Raw genomic sequence first — 17,293 nt, 5'->3', positions numbered from 1 at the left:
TGTTCCATTACAAGGTAATATGTTGCTGCTTCTTATGCATTGCATACATGTCAAAACAATGCTCATTTACTCATGTAATGCAATGTGGTATTCACCTGATGCATGCGTCTTGGCAACCTGCAACCTGTCTCATTTCTGCACGTGCTCTGTCTGTATTCCTTTACTCGGGGTGGCGCTGTGGAAGTTGATTAAGTTAAGCTCTGCAGAAGAAGACAGTTGCCCTCAGACTTTAAACAAAACATCAACATTTTTTTATCAGTTTACACCAAACTTTGCCGGATTAATGTCGTCCATCGTCGTCTGATGCTCTGGTAAAGGATTAGCATATGCGGTCTACTAGTGACATTTAGTTTTAGATCAAGGCAGCAGCTTCAGAGAGTTTAGATAAGTAGTAGCCTACAATGCTAATATCCAGTCCAGAAGTAAACGCATGACAGTGGTGGTGATGGTGGTGACGCCTGTTTGTTTGTTCCGTTGTTTCATAACTGTGAGTTCTTTAGACTTTGTTGTTCTAGGTTAAATCGAGGATGTCATATGGGAGGGAAGGTAAAATAATACCTCTGTTAGGTCAGTGGGAATAGTGCAAGCTTAGACTACCCACTGTCACTGACTCGTGTCTTTTCAGCCATTGATGTGCGCAGCTATTCTGGACTTTACGGTCCCATTCACTTCAATTCATTTTTTTGGCGTTTTACATATTTCGGACCGTGCGGACGCCGCTGTACTCGTGCGAGGAAAACAACAATTGTCTCGGGTGCTAAACATAGTCATGGAACGGCTTGCTTAACCAGAATGGTGTGTGTTGTGTCATTTCGAAGATAATTAAAGAAAATCTTATTACAATGGGATTTCTCATAGGCATGGTTTTGCATGTCTCTTATCTCTTTTCATGTTGACTGAGCTATCACCGTTACAAGTTTACAAGGTGCACAGCGCACATATGTATGCATACAAAAAGGAAGAATACATTTCACAGTGTAATTCTGCAAATAATTCACTTCAAAGTTAAGTGTTATTACATAGGCACCATGGTCATCAATATGTGTGTAAGAACAAGTGAAAAAACAAATCGGTCAGTTTGTCAAAGAGGAGATGGTAGATATGCGCAACATAGTACAAAGTATGCATCACACCATGCTTCTGAATGATATGAAGGAAAAATACTGACGGCACATAGCCTACGTCTCTTTCCTCAATAATGCACATGCCACATATCACTCAAGCAACATTATCTTCATTAGCTAATGTGGCCACAGGGGGGCGATATTGTAGGGCACGCTGAGACATTCGGATTCAATTTAACTCACTATTAGGCTATATAACAAAGGTTGCATTAGAGGCTAGGCCATTGATTCCCAACCTATGGGTCGCCAAAGATCCACAGGGGGTCGCGAAGCCCTCTTGAGTTTAAGGGGTTTCATTTTAATACCATATGTAGCCCATGTTGAATAAATGACAAATGCATAGAAGCAAACAAAATTTAAGTGCTACATTAAACAAATTTATTCTGTTTTTGAACAAAGACGAATTGAGGAATAAAATGATGACTAAAATGAGTTTTCGTAGGAGACAGAGCGTATCGAGTGACTTCCTCTCATGCGGGCGCTGGGTCACCAAACCTTACATAGTAAAAAACATGGGGTCCTGAAGAAAAAAGGTTGGGAACCACTGGGCTAGGCTACTACATATAGTCATTAATTGGCAAACAATTCATGTTGTTTCTATTGTAATGGGATTGCTACATTCAAGAAGTTTCCAATGTCTTTCATCTCCTCTGTCTTTTCCATGTTTGTAGGTTAAGAATTAACAAACAAAATCTTAAAGGGACAGTTTGGTCAATTTGCAGTTGTATTGCTCACGCTACCCTTGACTTGTCAGTACCTGGTGATGCCACATTTTTCGGCTCAGCCCTTTCCGAGATATGAGCAATTCTAATGGGGGCAGCGTTTTGTTTACATTTTAAAAAAATAAAACATAGGCCAACTCCAAAATATTTTCCCAAAAGGTACTGCTGCTTGCTAGTTGTCTGCTGATGTTTTATAACCTTTTGGATGTTTTTGGGAATAAATAAAAATGTTTTTTTGAAATGTAAACAAAGAGCTGCCCCCATTACAATGACCAGGATCGGCTGAAGAAAGAAAAAAAAAATCTCAGGCACTGACAAAGTCCAGGTGTAGTGTGAGCATTACAACTGCATGTTGAAATTGACCAAACTGTCCCTTTAACATTGTACTGCATGTTTTAGATGGGCCCATGTACAAAGTACTTCAAGTCTGTCTGTAGGGCACATCAAGGGTCTGTGAGAAAAGGGTGCTTGCGCTGCTGACAATGTGTAAATGCTTCCATTACATCCTATAGGCCTACATATGATGGCTACAAGAATTTCTGCAATGTGTTGTGTTGTTTTGAAGAAAATTGAATAAAATCTTATTATAGTGGGATGTCATTTGCATGATTGGACAGGTTTCATATCTCTTAGCATGTTCACTGCGTCATCACCATTTCATCTTACAATGTGCAGAATGATCAGAACTTTCTGTAGGCTAATTCTGAAAATAAGTAACTCTGAAGTTAACAGATCATACCACATATGTAATAAGTAGTGCAAATTGAGAATGATTAATTTCTCAAAGCAGACACTGTGGATGATATGTAGCATAATACACAGTATGTGTCGCTATGTGCTCCTGAAAGATATGCTGAAGACATACTGAAGGCACAAATATTTATTTTCCCAATAAGCCTCATAATGTAGGCCTATATCAGGAGTGAGGTTACATACACGTGAGTAAAAGTTGAATGCTGAGTGGCCTTGAACCCACAACTTATGGTATGGACAGCATGACTTCATCCACTAAGCTACCACAGTTTCATAAGAAATGTTAAGACCAGAAAGATATGTCGTCGTTGTGCATTTTAACACAATAATCATATAAATATATTTTCCCTGCACCATTACCTCATTGTCTGAAGTATGATGAAGAAATGATTGTAGGCCTATATGATTTTTTAGTGCTGTGATAATGTGCACAACAAGAAGTTTTCTGGTCAAACAAATTCTACTGAAACTGTGGTAGCTTAGTGGATGGAGTCATGCCTACCATTCCACAGGTTGTGGGTTCAAGGCCCATCAAAGGACAATTTTTACACTCGTGTTACCTCACTTCTGATAGGCCATGATTAGTCTAATTCAGTAAATAGATATTTGTGCGTACAGTATTTCTTCAGCATACAACTCATGAGCATATTTCGATGAATACTGTGTATTATGGTGCATATCTACCGTCTCCTCTTTGACAAACTGACCGATTTGTTTTTTCACTTGTTCTTACACACATATTGATGACCATGGTGCCTATGTAATAACACTTAACTTTGAAGTGAATTATTTGCAAAATTACACTGTGAAATGTATTCTTCCTTTTTGTATGCATACATATGTGCGCTGGGCACCTTGTAAACTTGTAACGGTGATCGCTCAGTCAACATGAAAAGAGATAAGAGACATGCAAAACCATGCCTATGAGAAATCCCATTGTAATAAGATTTTCTTTAATTATCTTCGAAATGACACAACACACACCATTCTGGTTAAGCAAGCCGTTCCATGACCATGTTTAGCACCCGAGACAATTGTTGTTTTCCTCGCACGAGTACAGCGGCGTCCGCACGGTCCGAAATATGTAAAACGCCAAAAAAATGAATTGAAGTGAATGGGACCGTAAAGTCCAGAATAGCTGCGCACATCAATGGCTGAAAAGACACGAGTCTGCCACTGTCGGTGTCATCTTCCCCATTTGTAACTTTGATCAGACCAGGGCGCATGGAGGAGGAAAGACAACTCCGGACTTTTCACCTGCGCGGTACAGGTGAATTGTGCAAGGTTAGTGCCGTAATCTTTTTTTGCCACTCTCATTCGTTTTGTAGTCACCAAGTCACATGTACTGTATTGCAGTAAGTCCCTGTCAGTGGGTTACTGATGTTCTGTCATTCTGGTCTTCTTCATCAAAGTGGCGCACAATTATTGCAGCAGGGCATTGGTTACCGACAGCCCTGGAGTAATGTGAGGTTAAAAGCGCTTTGCTCAAATGCACCTCAGCACAGCAGTGGATGAGATTACATGAGATTCGAATCTGCATTGCAACCTTCCGATTCCAAGACCAACCCCTTAACCATTAGGCCCCGCGGCTGCCTCTTTTCTGTCCCCCCCATAGAGATTTTCACCCGGCCAGCTGGTGTACCGTTGGGAAGAGAGGGCCAGTTCTGTGCTCCAGGGTCTGAATGAGCAGAGGCAGCATGGGCAGCTGTGCGACGTGGTGCTGGTGGCGGATGACCAGAGGGTGCCTGCCCATCGAGCACTGCTGGCTGTCTCCAGTCCATACTTCCAGGTACACTTTTCTTTTCTTTCCTTTTTTTCTTTTCAATTCCCATTGTCATTGTGACTCATTGTGACTCCACAGCACACAAGTGTTCACTGCACACAACAAAATTGCATTTTATGCCTCACCCGTGCAAGGGGGCAGCCCCCAATGGCGCCTTACGAGAGCAGTGCAGCGGGTCGGTACCATGCTCAGGGTACCTCTCAGTCATGGAGGAGGATGAGGGAGAGCACTGGTTAATTACTCCCCCCACCAACCTGGCGGGTCGGGAGTCGAACCGGCAACCTTTGGGCTACAAGTCTGAGGCCCTAACCACTTACCCATGGGATTGGGTTAATGCCTTTACAGTGATAGGATTGGGAAGATATGACTGGAAAGTGGTGGGATGGAGAGAAAGATGAGGTAAGGTTGGGAAATGACCCAAAGCCGGACTCGAACTTCGGTCCCTCCCCAGGTATGTGGTGCAGGTGCTCTGCATGTTGTGACCCAGGTACGAATATACAGTAGTGACAAACAAATATCAACCAGGTACGAATATAGTGGTGACAAACAAATATCAACCAGGTACGAATATAGTGGTGAAAAACAAATATCAACCAGGTACGAATATAGTGACAAACAAATATCAACCAGGTACGAGTATAGTGACAAACAAATATCAACCAGGTACGAATATACAGTAGTGACAAACAAATATCAACCAGGTACCAATATAGTGACAAACAAATATCAACCAGGTACGAGTATAGTGACAAACAAATATCAACCAGGTATGAAAATAGTGGCAAACAAATATCAACCAGGTACCAATATAGTGGTGACAAACAAATGTCAACCAGGTACGAATATAGTGAAAAACAAATATCAACAAGGTACGAATATAGTGGTGAAAAACAAATATCGACCTGTGGTCCTTTCAGCTCAATCCGAACTGGACCAAACTAATGAGCCAACAGACAAGGTACAATACATCACAACATTAATTCTCTCTCTCTCTCTCTCTCTCTCTCTCTCTCTCTCTCTCTCTCTCTCTCTCTCTCTCTCTCTCTCTCTCTCTCTCTCTCTCCAGGCCATGTTCACTCTGAGCATGCGCGAGGCCCACCAGTCGGAGGTGGAGCTAGTGGGCGCGTCCTACGAGGGCCTCAGGGCGCTGGTGGACTTCCTGTACAGCGGAGAGCTCCTATTGGACGAGAGCAACATCGAGCGCGTGCTGGAGACCGCCCACCTTCTGCAGGTGTGGCACGCCGTGGACTTCTGCTGCCAATACCTGGAGACACAGGTGGCTTTTCAATCCTGTCATATCTAAGTCTTATTAGTTATAAGCCATTAGTAATAATAATATTACATTGTGTTGCCAGTATCTTGAGACACAGGTGTCTTTTCAATCTTGTCATATCTAAGTCTTATTATTACATTGTGCGTTTGGTAACACTTTACTTGACGCCGGTGTCACATGCATGCCATTACAGTGTCATAATAGTGTCATAACAGTCATAGATAAGTCATAAACATTATGTTAATGTCATGAACATTTAATGACTCTTTGCCATAACCGAATGTCACTTAAGGCTAACAGTCATAAAATGTTTGACATGGACATAATGTTTATGACACCTGCATAACTGTGCCATGACACTGTTATGAGACTATAATGACGTGCCTATGACACCGGCGTCACGTGAAGTGTTACTGTGCATTTACATTTTATCTCATTTGTCCATTTTTTGCAATGTCTTGTAGGGCTGCACAATATCAGAAAAAAACGCTTCCCCATAACAGCATGCAGTACCTCGATAACGATATTTAGAAATATAGCTGAGTGCTTTTCTTGTCACTTATTTGTCGGTCTGTGTGGGGGGCGTGGCTTTGGTCGTGGCGAGCTTCGTGCGCATTTGTTGATATTCAGCTAGAGATTGGACTACACAGTAATGTTTTCACTTGTTAGCGATAATGAAGTCATTTTCGCAATACGCATATCGGCACTCTTGATATCGCGACTGCAATACATTTTTGATATATTGTGCAGCCCTAATGTCTTCTATTATCTGGTCCCGCGGAGGGTGCAGGTATTACTATGACCCTATCTGTCTGTCTGTCTGCCCCGTGTTTTGGGTGACTTGAGGGTGACATGCATCAGACATTGGCTAGGTCAGGGATTCTTAATCCATAGGGCCGCGGCCCAAAGTTTCTCAACAGGGGTGCCGGGGCACCCTGGGGTGCCGTAGGCCCCCTTCAGGGGTGCCGCGGAAACGTGGCTGATAAATAAATTATGTAATATAATACATATTTGTCTAAATTGTTAAGTTAATGTTAGTCAGTGGAATCTTTCATCTGCCATTTATGCACAATAAAGTAAATATAGGTTTCCCCAGTCAGCTGTAACTTCGAACGTAGGTAGTGTGACGTCTCCAAATGTGTTACTTTTCTAACTTTCTATCGGATGCGGTGCCATGTTACGGCTTGTTGGTTTGGGGTGCCTTGAAATTTTTCATGAATTAAAAGGGTGCCTCTGCCTTGCCTAAAAAAAGGTTGAGAAACACTGGGTTAGGATACTCAAAATAATTCTAGTTACTGAATCTTTATCCCTTATACTTGTCCAAGTGTCCCCAACATGGCAGTCCTTTCACGAATTTTGCGTGATACTGGAAAGTTTTCTGTCCGGCGCTGGAATTTCTGTTGTTCCCGCGCTGCGTTTCCACTAGAAAAGCCTAAATTTACGATCAGCAGATTCATTACAAAGCTTAAGTCAAGAGCTGTCACTGAGCTATCAGAGAGGCATTCAAGTGTGTGAATGACTCTGACTTGCTAAACTGTGAGTGAATTTCATGAGTGAGATTAAATTAGATTAACATTAGCATTAATTACTGTAATAGAGAGCTATTCCTTGTGGAAAAAAATACTTCAGTAATAACCCATTTATTTATAATTTATATCAACATTAGGCCTTTATCAATATACGCCTATATTATATTATCATAATATAATATAATATAATATGATATAATATAATATAATATAATATAATATAATATAAGTGGTTCCCAACCTATGGGCCGGCGCCCACAGGTGGGCCCTGCAGGTATTCCAAGTGGGCCTTGAAATAATTTTCCAAAAATAGTAATCATATTTTGGTGTGTGTTGCTGTTGAATTATTTGAGTTTTATTCTTAATTGGGTCAGAGGTGGGCCCCGAACATTTTTGACAATTTCGAGTGGGCCCCAAGTTGAAAAAGGTTGGGAACCCCTAGTATAATAAATATAATGTAATGTAATGTAATATAATAATATACACATGAGTATTATGGGCCCCGGCCGGGACACTAGTGTGCACGGGAAAAAATGGGCCTCGACGTGAAAAAGAATCAAGAATCAAGAATCAAGAGCTTTTTATTGTCATTGACAAATAAATTTGACAACGAAATTGCGTTTTAGAATACACTGTACATGTACCCCAGGGCCGCTGCTCATACGAGCGCCGCCACTAACACACCTCCACCACCTAGGCTCAAGTTTAATACACATTGGGAAAGGATGAGGGTAAAAAATTTGTCCATGTCTTCATATTATAGAGTTATAACATCAAGGCATAGATGAAAAAAAAAACCTCATATTTTAGCAAAAAAGCAGTAGAGACAAACATTCGTATGAACCGGGGGGTGGGGGTGGGGGGGTTGGAGATGGGGAAGGGAGAGAGGTTGCAGATAAGACAGAGGACGCGTTGAAGTTGAGGGAGGGGGGGGGTGGCACTGGGTAGTCCTATCCCCACTGTGCACCAGATCTTATCCGCCTGAGAGACGGCCTTGGCCTGGTCCACAGCAAGTCCAAAACAACACCAGGTGTCCATTGTGATGGGTAGGGAGGCAGAGTCTCCTGACACTGCTTGTCCTCCAGGGAGAGATAGATGAGTCCTGACCTAGGTCAGGTCGCTGATTTGCTGGGGCGCCAAAGACAGATTAGATTCATGTTTGGGTTATTGCAGGCATTCCTTTTTACTGCTCTGCAGGGATACGATCTTCGAAAAGATGGTGTCAATTGCGTTGATAGACCAGTTGACCAAATCCATTATTAATTTCAAATTCAGGAGAAAAAGACAGCGGGAAGGTTAAGAATCCCTGGGCTAGGTCACCATATCTGATTGCTCTTATGTTTTCCTTGTATTTCATCTTTTTATTGCAGCCCCATAGTGTACACTGTACCATCAGTGACATGCTGTAATAGTCTTTGAATTTTTAATTACCATTCTACTTCTATGGCACTACACGTTGGCATAACACAGGGCTGTAAGTAATTTACTATGACTCGGTCATTGCCATAGAGCTTGAAAGTGACATCACTTCCCCCGATTTCATGGGACCTCAACTGCATTTTTAGCCGAAAATCGTAGCATGTAATCCAATGGCGGTATTAAAATGATATTTCGATCCCCTTCGAATTGTGCCACGAGCTCCACATATGTTGTTTCTGATATTTTTGTTACATTTTTCGTACGAAACTCCAAACGATTTAGAAGGGTGTGTTTCTTAACATTTTTCATGCAGACTGCCTTGGAACAAAATATTAATTCTTCTGCGTGAATAATCTATATCTAGCCTAACAGCATATTTGTAGCCCAGCGCATATAATGACTGAGATCAGAAGATATTTAGTCGCTACAGTGCTGTTAGATGGTCAGCTACGGTCCCATGAAATGTGGAACTAGGGGGCGGGAATTTCAAGCTCTATTCGGGTAACAGCAAATTTATAATGCCATGTTTTAACGGGTTAATCTTAGCCTGGAAAACCAGCGCCAACTGCTGGACGGCAAAATGTTTTGCCTGCATTTAATTAGACATCCAATCCATTTAGGCTGGTTTATCAGGCTAGGTTAATCTTGTTTTATGTGTAGAACATTGAGCTACCTTGTTGCATGAAATGTGCCGTATCGATGTATATCTATCACCAGACTATATGGCTAATTCAAACTCACCTTTGCCTCTTTTCCACTGGCAGTTTTCTGGTAGGCCTACAGATCAACAAAGCGTGACTCGGCCCCCACTCTTTGCTTTTCGAGTAGGCACGACACAGCTCAATCGTAAACCAAAAAGTGGTGGCCGAGTCGTGCTGTGTCGACCTGTAGGCTTACCAGAAAATTGACAGTGGAAAAGAGGCACTTGTGATGTCTTGCCTTGGCCAAATGTGAACTGTATGGGGTAATTAATCATAACTCACCTGGCCTTCCCTTGCCTTCCCTTGCCTTGTTTGCCCAGGTGTGCAGTGAGAACTACCTGTACCTCCAGAAGCTGGCGCTGCTCTACAGCCTGGAGCGCCTGGACGCCTTCATCGACCGCTTCGTGGTGGAGCACTTCTCCTCGCTCGGCGACTCGCCGCACTTCCTGCTGCACACCGGCCCGTCCAAGATGGCTGCCTACCTCTCGGACGAGCGCCTGCACCGGCACAGCGAGCAAGCCTTGCTCCGCGTCGCCCTCCAGTGGCTGGCCCTGGCCCTGGCGCCCGGTTGGGACGACGACGACCGCACTGAGCGCGCCCGGGACCTGCTGCAGCATGTGCGCTTCCCGCTCATGCCCGCGGCCGCGCTGAGCAACTGGGCGCTGCCCGCCGTGCGCTCGCTACTACCCCCGGAGGCCGGCTGCGAGCCACTGCTGGAGGAGGCCCTGAGCTACCAGGCCAGCGTCAGCGCCCAGCCGCTGCTGCAGAGCCCGCGCACGCAGCTGAGGGGCGCCGCTCAGCGCCTCCTGCTGGTCGGGGGGGAGGTGTCGTGGCGCGGGGACGAGCTGAGCGCGGAGGTGTGGCGCTACGAGGACGCGCAGGACGGGGGGGGCGAGTGGGTGAGGCTGAGCGGATCACCATTCGAAACGTTTTAACCCTCTCCACCCATAATTTAAAAGGAAATGGTTGCAATTTTGATATGAAGTGCCTCAACAAGCCTAGTATAATAGCAAGGCCTGCACTAAGGGTAAACAACTGAACAAAAGGAGTTTGCACTGTGTCATTTGCATCCTAATTAAGTTTTATGGGATGGGAGATTTAAAAAAAAAAAAAAAATTGCACAGGCCAACGAGAGGGAGAAGGAAAAATACCATTTTGACTTGCCAACTCAATTCACAATTGAAATCGTTTTTTTTTTTTTTGCCCAGGCCAACGAGAGGGAGCATGATCGGGATCAAGGCCGCGAGAGGGAGAGGAATCGAGAGCCGGAGAGAGGATCAGGAGGCTGGGAAGTGGAGACCCAGCTGCCTGCGCGGAGGAGCCACCACTGCGTGGCCGTGCTGGGGGGGTTCATGTTCACGGCGGGGGGCAGCACGGCCAGGGACAACGGGGGCGACACCGCCAGCAGCCTGCTCTACCGCTACGACCCCCGCAGCAGAACCTGGACACAGGTGGGGGTGGGGGTGTGTGTGTGTGTGTGTGTGTGTGTGTGGGGAGGGGGGGAGGGGGGTGGGGGGGGCTTTGCAGCTGCCGATACCGATGCTACTCCAATACCAAAATCACATATATACATGTGTTTCAACGTGAAGTATGCCCAAGCAGACTATTTGGTCAGAAAAGGGAGTCAGAAGAACAGGAAACCAATCAATAAGCAAAAAGTAGCAAGTAAAAGAGTAACAATCACATCCTGAAAACTAATATGCAAGTGTTATGATTTCAAATTAACATTGCACCTGACTCAATGTCTGTATCAGGAAAATTCCGATATTTTGGGAAAATTCCGATCCGATCCGATCTTTGAAATATGTTGATATCTGAAACCGATACCGATATCCCATCCCTAGTATTTACACATTCACAGTTTAGAACAATAGTAGGGCTTCACAGGGTAGGACTGTGGGAGAAATAGGGCCCGGGCACTTTTGGCTTAAAGGGCCCCTCATAATTAGCGGCGCAGAATTAATTTCCCGGTGGTCTCTGCACCCTCGTGGGCCCCTATTTTCTGAAAATAGGGACCCACGAAGGTGCTGGGCCCACTAGAAAATGCCCACTATACTAGATGGCCAGTCCAGCCCTGGGCCTTTAACACATTAGTTTGCACACATTTCCCATGGTATGTTTTCTAAACAGCAGTAGGCCTTCAACCCCCTAGTTCCCATTGGGACTAACGTATGTTTCAAAACAATAGTACACCTACTATACATTAATATCTTGTAATGTCTCATTGATAAGAACTGAGAATGAAATGTGAAATGCATAAATGTGCTTTACAATGTTCAGGTAGTCAAGCTTTGTCATCTAGTTCTGGCAGTGGCACTATATCTTTCCAGTAGCTACCATTCAGCTATCAATATAAGCATAATGTGCACTTTGCAGAATTTTGAATCCTTACAAACTCAAACATGTGTACACTTCTGCTGAAATTTGAAGGGTGTACCATGTTGGGGCCAAGAAAGGATAGAGTGCTGTTTGTTCTCATCTGTTTACTTTTGCCTGTCCACGTGTACCACCCATCCCTTCCTACTATGTCAACAACACTAAAGGTCCTACAACCCAAACGTCCACCACGCCTGGCTTTCAGCCAGCCTCACGATCAGTGCTCTTTGGTCCAGAACTTGATTAGATTTAGAACTTCATAGAAGGCCGACCAAGATATTGAAACGTACATTAGAATGACCCTCATGATTAGTACTGACCTTTCCTTGAGTGGGCTAGTGCACCGCATCATTACGCCAGGTACTCGGGTTCGATCCCACCCCGAGTTGATTTCCCGATCCTTCCCCATCTCTCTCCCCCACTTTACCATCTTCGACTGTAGTGTCTCAATTTATGCAAAAAAGCCCAAAAGCCCAACCACATTTAACAAATATAAGAAAGGGGGGCACTGTGGCGCAGCGCGCTAAGCCCCCCACATTTGGGCTTGCATGCCCACCCACTGTGACCTAGGTTCGAGTCCGGCTGATCTTTGACTTTCCTATCAATTAAAGGCATAAAAGCCCCTAAAAATCTGTTTTTAAAAAATATATATATCTATATATATACCGGTATATATATATATAAAAACATGGCCCTTCCTTCCACTATTGACAGGGTGCGGACATGAAAGAGCGGCGTGTGGACTTCTACCTGGGGGCGGTGGGGGACTGTCTCATCGCGGTCGGGGGGAGGAATGACGAGGGGGCCCTATCGTCCGCCGAGGTGTACCACCCTGCAGAGGACTACTGGGAGTTTGTGGCCGACCTGCCCAGGTGAGATAGATACACCTGCTTTGTAGATCGCTTGTAGAGTGATCAGTGTACAGGAGCAGGGAAGAGCGCAGAGGATGCTCGCACATCACAGTGGCACAGGTGCTAGACAAAATTAATAATTTGCTCCTCATTACATTGTATGTATTTGGTATGGGGGCCTTTGACATGACTTTGTCCTGGGCTCAGCCCAGGTGAGGCGGCCCTGTGCTGGAGTTCTTATATCCCTAAGTTGCACCCTCCAACACACCTGTCCTTTTTGGGAGTGTTGCACCCTCCAACACACCTGTCCTTTTTGGGAGTGTTGCACCCTCCAACACACCTGTCCTTTTTGGGAGTGTGTGAAAGTCTCTACCTCGTGGCACAGCTACTACAGTAACTTTGGTACTTGTGTCGTCTGTTGAATTGCCACCATCAGACCTCGTCTCTGGGGGTTACTGCATGGGCTATTCTAGGTTAAGGAGTTGGACTTGCTTCATGAGTTCAACTGACCACATGAATGCAGGCATGAATGTCCAGCAATGTCCTCCATCCTCCCCTGGGTTAGAGAGTTGGACTTAATGTGACTGAGGTGTTCATGCACCGTTCGTCCCCCTCGGGGACGCGAACATGCCACCTCGTCAACTACATCGGTTCGGCAATGGGAGTCCCAGTACGAGCGTGCTGAGCTAAAGGACTGGTCCAATAGCCCAACGCTACCGCACTGTATTGAAGCTTCGGGAGGGAGGTTTACTAACGTTCCACGCCACACTCTGCTAGTTGTATTGAAGCTTCGGGAGGGAGGTTTACTAACGTTCCACGCCACACTCTGCTAGTTGTATTGAAGCTTCGGGAGGGAGGTTTACTAACGTTCCACGCCACACTCTGCTAGTTGGCCTCTGTTATGTTTACATCACAGTGTTGTAGGCTTGAATTCTACCTACATCTTAAGTGCCTTTGAACAAGGCACTCTGTCCCATAATGCTCCAGGGACTGTAACCCTGTAATACCTTGTAATTACTTAGTCTCTTTGGATAAAAGAGTCAGCTAAGTGTATTGATGTATTGATGTGCTGTGTTTGTGACCACAGTACCAAACGGACATCTTGTTCCCTTCTCTCCCTTATCTCCCTCTCAGGTTAACTTGCTCTACATTGAGAATGAAAAGGCTGCAGTTAAAAAAAAAAGATAATGTTGTAGATATTTTCAATAAGGTCCCACCTTTAAAGGTTTTGAACTTTTTAGTTTGTATTGATTTAAAGAACCTTATATAAGCTATTTATGTATTTTGTCTTTGATATTGTAAACATCATATGAATACTACAAAAAGACAATGGGTGATGATGAAGACAATGGGTTGAAACGTGTAGACATGTAGCCAGTGTTCAATGAAGGCTTTTTAACTTTAGTAAGGAGTGCCTCAAATAGTGTTTTTTTATCTTATCATATGAATACTTTCTAACTGTATTGGCCATGATATAGCCATAGCTGCTGACTGGCTATAAGTGGAAACAATCAAGTCAATCAATCTCCCTCTCAGGTTGACCTACGGCCATGCGGGCTGCACTCTGCACGGCCTGGTCTACATCTCGGGGGGCCACGACATGCAGGTGGGCCCCTATCGCCATGACGTCCTGACCTATGACCCCCGGGCCGGCGCGCCCCCGGGCGACTCGTGGGCAGAGGGTCCCCCGATGCTGGTAGCGCGCGGGTGGCACAGCATGGCGGCGCTGGGCGATCGAGTATACGCGCTGGGCGGCAGCAACGACCACCAGGTTTCAACCTTTTCATTTGATATTAAATAATTAACTGTCTATCAGATACAAGCGGATTCCAAAAAAGTTGGGACACTTTGTATTTTGTGAATAAAATCAAAATGCTGGCATTTTCAAAACATTCAATATGTTAATAATGTAGAGCATTATGTACAGACAACACATCAGTTGTTCAAGTCAAGCAGAATGATTGTTTTGAGGTAATTATGTGATCATTTAAAATTTGACCCATGCAACAAATCTCAAAAAAGTTGGGACAGGGCCAACACATTTTGTAATAGTTGGATAAATGAAAAAATAACACAAGGAAGAATATTTTAAAAGGAACTATATTGACTGCCAACATGAATGCACAAATAAAAAATATCATCACAGAGGGGCTGTGGCACTCAGCAGCGAAGATTTTGAGGGACTAATTACGTATCTATTACACAGAAAGATTGAATTATCAAAATTGCAGGCATATAAGGCCTATTTCCGTAATATAGAGTTCTGTGTAGTGTGTAATCATTGCACGAGTTATGAGATCATGACATACTCATCGTCAATAAGCAAACTATGACACTCCAACAATGACAGATCTCGAAAAAATGACCATAAACACAACACTTGATTAATGTACTGTATGCAAACCAACTTTGGGTATTACATTAATGTATGAGGTTTTTGTTTCGGTCCCTCCCTTGTGTGGGAAAGGAAGAGCGAGAACTTTTTTTGGAAATACCTATACTCATTTTACACCTCCCCTGGAGTTAAATATTTGAGATGTACCTTTTCTCCTGTTCTTTCAGCCGTTGTCTGATTCTGGTGATGTCAGTTATTATTCCTAAACCTGCTCTTCCCTGGCCTTGGTTCTGCATTACAGCTGAATGGAGCGTTATGAACTCCTGATTATGGTGTTTACAGGTGCACTGTGTAAGATGGTGCTGTCTACTGCCAAATTGGATCTTTTCATGAATAATTACTAGTTAATTAACTAATATTTACTAGTATGACCAAAGTCCAGTAAGTCTTTCAGCTCAAAATGCCTATTTCTGGAAATTCAAAATGGGAGACCAAGGAGAAGATCCCCCTTGTCATGTATGAAAACTGCAATTTTCCTACTCATAATGAATACTTTGATGGTGAATTTGATGGTGGTGGTAAGTATTCATGAAAAAGGTTACATTTGTGAGTGGGCAGCATGAATTCTGGAAATAAACTACTGAAAATATTACACAGTGCATCTTTAATTTGAACCGCAGGCTTTTTTCCTCTTTCCTGTCTGTGCTCTGCAGGACAGCAGCATGGAGCGCTTTGATATCCTGGAGGTGGAGTGTCTGCAGAGCGGGGGGGGCCGGGGGGGGCAGTGGACGCGCGTTGCCCCCCTCCTGAGGGCCAGCAGCGAGGCGGCCGTGGCCGTGTGGGGGGGCCACATCTACGTGCTGGGGGGGTACAGCTGGGACACCCTCGCCTTCTCACACACCACACAGGTGTTCACCCCTCCGCGCACGTTCACACACACTGACCCACACACGCACGCTAACGCTAACGCACAGGCGCACGCAGGGGAGGCGCTAGGGCACTGGGCTCGGGGGCTGGACTTGCCCAAGCACATCGCGGGGGCCACGGCGTGCGTGTGTCCTGTCATGCCATTGCTGGGGAGTGGAGTTGACGTGGCGGGGGGGGAGGGGAGATCAGTGCGGACGGGACAGGGCAGGGGGAGGGGGAGGGGACTCCTCAGGACAGTCAGACAGGTACTGGGCAGGTGACCAGCAGCGCATCAAGGGATGGTGTGAAACTAAAGGAAAACTTGGCGCATCATAGATGGCCTTCACTTTCTTTCTTAATCAGTTAAAAATTGATGACCATCTGTTATGCTCCAAGTTTTTTTCTTTATTTCTGTCAAGACGGTCCCTTCCTCACTGAGCTCATCCGAGATCAGAAACGCGTGGAATTACTTCTTTCTGATGGGGACTAAAGGATGGCTGTTGACGTGCTGTGTGTGGACTGCCTCGAGCATTTGCCTTAAACAACAACACCAACTACCTGTATATCCTCTGGAGACGGCGTGTTAAAAATGGATGGAGGGCCTTTTGTGTTCAAAATGGATGGAGGGCGTTTTGGAGGGGAAATGTGAGAAGACTCACAGATACATGTAAAGGGCAGATGAGGTGACCAATGACTGAACTCAATAATCATGATGTGATGATGTGTGGTGTGGACTGACTGCGTTTGCCTTAATCAACAATAACAACAACAACTACTACTACCTGTGGGGTACTCAAAAAAGGTTTTTTTTTTCAGAGCAGACAGAACAAATCAGGTTAAGCAAGTGAAACTTGGCCCCCTCGCCAATGCGTGTGATGTGCATGCTGTCACCCGCAGACGACTGAAAACACTGGACAGACAGACAGACAGACAGACAGACAGACAGACAGACAGACAGACAGACAGACAGACAGACAGGATCATTGCAATACCTGTCTCAGCCATAGGTAACAAGGGCAGTCGGAGATGGCAACCCCCCCTGGCCAATGCTTGTGTGTGTGCGTGTGTGTGTGTGCGTGCGTGCGTGCGTGTGTTTTCCCAGGAATGTATGACTCAGGCGCCGGATGCACACTGTGTATGGACAAACAGAGTCATTGCAGCACATGGCCAACACCTCTCCAAGGGAGCAGGTGACTTAGTTAAACTCATCTCAAGGTAGCAGGTGACTTAGTTAAACTCATCTCAAGGTAGCAGTATGTAAAATGGCTACTTGAAGTCCATGTTCCCGGGACACCCCCAGCTCAGCCTCCATAGGTGGCTATCAGCTATGTCAGTATAGAGTGTGGATGGGGAATTTGTAAACCTCGGATGTTCGACCGTTCCTACTGTTCCTATTGTTGCTATGGTTCCTAGGTTAAAGTGATACTGTCCCATTTTTGGAAATAAGTACATTTTACACCTCCCCTTGAGTTAAATAATAGGGTTTTACCATTCTCTTGTACTTTCAACCGTTCTTTTGGT

At 44.8% G+C, this 17,293-nt stretch overlaps 1 protein-coding gene across 2 annotated transcripts; it reads left to right on the top strand.

Moving 5' to 3' along the window:
* Positions 1-208: 208 nt before the first annotated feature.
* Positions 209-17,226, top strand: klhl36 (kelch-like family member 36). Of its 2 annotated transcripts, none has more exons than XM_063197677.1 (9): positions 209-311; positions 3,814-3,883; positions 4,215-4,388; positions 5,449-5,658; positions 9,625-10,203; positions 10,513-10,755; positions 12,395-12,552; positions 14,068-14,302; positions 15,580-17,226. In XM_063197677.1, the coding sequence occupies exons 2-9, from the start codon at positions 3,824-3,826 to the stop codon at positions 16,051-16,053; spliced, it is 2,133 nt and encodes a 710-aa protein (XP_063053747.1). In that variant the 5' UTR covers positions 209-311; positions 3,814-3,823; the 3' UTR covers positions 16,054-17,226. The 2 variants fall into 2 exon arrangements, with proteins under 2 accessions (XP_063053747.1, XP_063053748.1); XM_063197678.1 differs by having other exon boundaries at positions 209-487.
* Positions 17,227-17,293: the final 67 nt, after the last annotated feature.

Source organism: Engraulis encrasicolus, chromosome 4 (assembly GCF_034702125.1).
Source record: "Engraulis encrasicolus isolate BLACKSEA-1 chromosome 4, IST_EnEncr_1.0, whole genome shotgun sequence".
In the NCBI taxonomy this organism is placed as follows: Eukaryota; Metazoa; Chordata; class Actinopteri; order Clupeiformes; family Engraulidae; genus Engraulis; species Engraulis encrasicolus.
The sequence above is the reverse complement of the archived record's forward strand: the minus strand, read 5'-3'. Positions and strand labels throughout refer to the sequence as shown.